General features: G+C 47.5%; 1 protein-coding gene across 1 annotated transcript; it reads left to right on the forward strand.

Annotated features, from left to right (window-relative positions):
* Positions 1-584: 584 nt before the first annotated feature.
* Positions 585-2909, forward strand: LOC135705564 (uncharacterized). Its single transcript, XM_065227337.1, has one exon. It carries the CDS (start codon positions 585-587, stop codon positions 2907-2909), a length of 2325 nt encoding a protein of 774 aa, XP_065083409.1.
* Positions 2910-3311: the final 402 nt, after the last annotated feature.

Genomic DNA, 3311 nt, shown 5'->3' on the forward strand with positions numbered 1-3311 from the left:
TGATACGGGCGGTAGATAAGAAGGCACAGATGTTCGTGTTCCGAGACTCATCACGCGATTCTCCAAGCGTGTACATAATGGATGTAGCGACGTTTGGATCCAAATGCTCACCGTGCCAAGCGCAGTTCGTGAAGAATCAGAATGCCATCGAGTTTTCCACGCAATTTCCAGAAGCAGCAGCAGCGATAATAGAGAAGCACTATGTCGACGACTACTTCGACAGCGTCGATACAATCGAAGAGGCCATCACTAGAGCAACGGATGTGAGATATGTTCACTCGAAGGGAGGTTTTGAGATTAGGAACTGGGTGTCGAACTCCGGAGCGTTTCTCGATGAACTGGGAGAAGTCCGGCAAGACCAGTCGGTACATTTCAATCAGGATAAGGAAAGCGGGACTGAGCGAGTACTTGGTATCATCTGGGATCCAAGGCACGATGAGTTTTCGTTCTCGATGTAGCATCGGCAAGACGTGCGGCCGTATCTGCTCGAATGTCAACGTCCTACGAAGAGAATAGTTCTGAGCTGCGTAATGGGATTTTTCGATTAGTTAGGTTTGCTCACACCATTCACAATCCACGGAAAAATGGTGGTGCAAGATCTGTGGCGAACAGGCTGCGAATGGGATGACGAAGTAGACGACGAGAGTCTTCGTAAGTGGGAACGCTGGACGGGTCTGTTGCCGACGGTGGAAGACATACGTATACCTCGCTGTTACTTCAAAGACGCTCGCTCAACGTCCATCAACTCTCTGGAGCTGCATGTTTTTACTGATGCAAGCATTCACGCATACGGTTGTGCTGCCTACTTCAGAGCTGTAATCGACGGAGATGTAAGGTACTCGCTGGTGATGTCACGTTCGAAGGTGGCTCAATTAAAACTACAGTCAGTTCCACGTCTCGAACTGATGGCTGCTGTTCTCGGGGCGAGGATGCTGCAAACGGTAAGATTAAACCATTCACTTACCATTTCAAAATTCGTTCTTTGGAGTGATTCGCAAACGGTGCTGAGCTGGATCCGGTCAGATCAGCACAAATACAAGCAATTCGTTGCTTTCCGAATCTGTGAAATATTGGAACTGACGTCTACTAACGATTGGAGGTATGTTCCGTCCGATTTGAATATCGCCGACGTCGTTACGAAATGGAGACAAGGACCACCACTGGAATCAGACGGTCCATGGTTCAACGGTCCACAGTTTCTACATAAACCAGAGTCAGAGTGGCCCGAGCAGCAGAAACCGAAGTTCAACGTCTTGGAAGAGATGAAAGCATGCATGCTGTTCCACGACGCCGGTTATCCGGTTATCAACGTCAACGTAACGTCACGGTGGTTGAGGTTGATTCGAATAGCAGCCAGCGTAATTCGGTTCATTGTCAACTGTCGGCGAAAAATAGCTAGGCACCCAATCCTAGTATCGAAGGCGGGACGCAACTTGGAGCGTTCTGTAATAGCGAAACCGGAATCCATCTGGTTGCCGCTGCTTCAAGACGAGCTCCAAGCAGGAGAAATTATGCTTGTGAAACAAGCCCAGCAGGACAGCTTTGAGGAAGAATTGAAGATATTGGAGACCAGCCGTGGACGCAACCCGGATCAATCGCCGGTACTCGTTGACAAGTCAAGCTGGCTCTACAAGCTGAGTCCGATCATCGATGCCAACGGAATTGTGCGCATGGGTGGAAGATTGGCGCTATCGGAATCGGTTCCTTTCGATACGAAATTTCCGGTAATTCTTCCCAAGCGACATCAGATCACAAGTATGATCATCCAATATTACCATGAAAAATATGGTCATGCCAACAAGGAGACCGTGTTCAACGAACTTCGTCAACGCTTCTACATCCCACAGCTTCGAGCAACCATTTTGCTAGTCGTGAAAGACTGCATGTGGTGCAAAGTCAACCGATGTCAGCCACAAGTTCCGGTGATGGCACCACTTCCGGTTCAACGGGTCACGCCGCAGTTGCGCCCCTTCAGCTCGGTCGGAGTTGATTATCTGTGTCCTGTAGAAGTATTGGTCGGTCGTCGAAGAGAGAAGAAATGGGTAGCTCTGTTCACTTGCCTTGCAGTACGAGCCATTCACCTCGAAGTGGTGCATAGTTTGACCACGCAAGCTCGTATGATGGCGATAAGGAGGTTCATCTGTAAGCGAGGTTCGCCGGACGAATTCTTTCCGGACAACGGAACCAACTTCAAAGGTGCAAGCAATGAGATGTACAAAACGAAGCAGAAGGTCAGTACAGAATGTGCGGAAAGTGTCACAAGTCCAGCAATCAAGTGGCATTTCATCCCTCCCGGAACACCCCACATGGGGGGTAGCTGGGAAAGAATGGTGAGATCTGTTAAGGAAGCTATGAGAGCTTTAGACGACGGCAGAAAGCTAACGGATGAAATACTCTTGACCACGTTGTCGGAGGCGGAGGATATGGTTAATTCACGTCCGTTGACATATCTTCCACAAGAAACTGAAGAAACCGAAGCCATCACACCAAATCGTTTTTTGCGCGGGGCTGTCAAGGATGAGGATCAGATTTTCGATGGGGATGTTGAACTGGCAGATGCTCTGAGGAACGTTTATAAGCGGTCACAGTACCAGGCCGATAGGATGTGGAAGAGGTGGAGCAAGGAGTACCTACCCAGTATCAATCGGAGGACAAAGTGGTACGAAGAGCGAAGACCGTTGCAAGTGGGAGATTTGGTGTTCATAGTAGATGGTGCACAGCGGAAGAATTGGGTCCGCGGAATAGTTGAAGAGGTTGTAGAAGCTGTGGATGGCAAGATCCGGCAAGCCATGGTGAAGACAAATAAAGGCGTATTTCGGAGAGCAGTGGCCAACCTAGCCGTAGTGGAGATTCCCGGTAATTCCAGGACATCCGGCAAAGCGGAACCGGAGTTACGGGCTGGGGTGTAAAGAAAACTGGGAACACGGTTTAGGCCAAATACCGGTCTAGTGTAAAAAATGTATAGCTAGTATTGAAACGGATCGAGGAATAGTAAAACTCACAATTGATAGTTATTCTTCATTTTTTTTTTAAGTTTTTGCTGAAATTAAGTGAATTAAACATTGAAACTTGTGTGCAGTGCCTTTATTAAAAACCGATCGATAAAACTAGTGACTAACAGCGTGGGCAGACGTCACACTAGAATTGTAAGTAATTTATACAAGGAACGTGTTCGATGTTGTTGCTTAACATAATTAAATAAACAATCGTAGATACTGATTGTGGAACAAAACAGGAAAATAACACTCATTGCACGAAGGTGAAGAAAAACTTGAAGAGATGAACTAGCCTTAGGCTAAAAATCTCTCTAA

Source organism: Ochlerotatus camptorhynchus, unplaced genomic scaffold, assembly GCF_037179485.1.
Source record: "Ochlerotatus camptorhynchus isolate MF236.1 unplaced genomic scaffold, CSIRO-AGI_Acam_v1.1 ptg000268l, whole genome shotgun sequence".
NCBI lineage: Eukaryota > Metazoa > Arthropoda > Insecta > Diptera > Culicidae > Ochlerotatus > Ochlerotatus camptorhynchus.

Coding starts and splice junctions, on each gene's coding strand:
- LOC135705564 (XM_065227337.1), top strand. CDS start 585: ATGGTGGTGCAAGATCTGTGGCGAACAGGCTGCGAATGGGATGACGAA.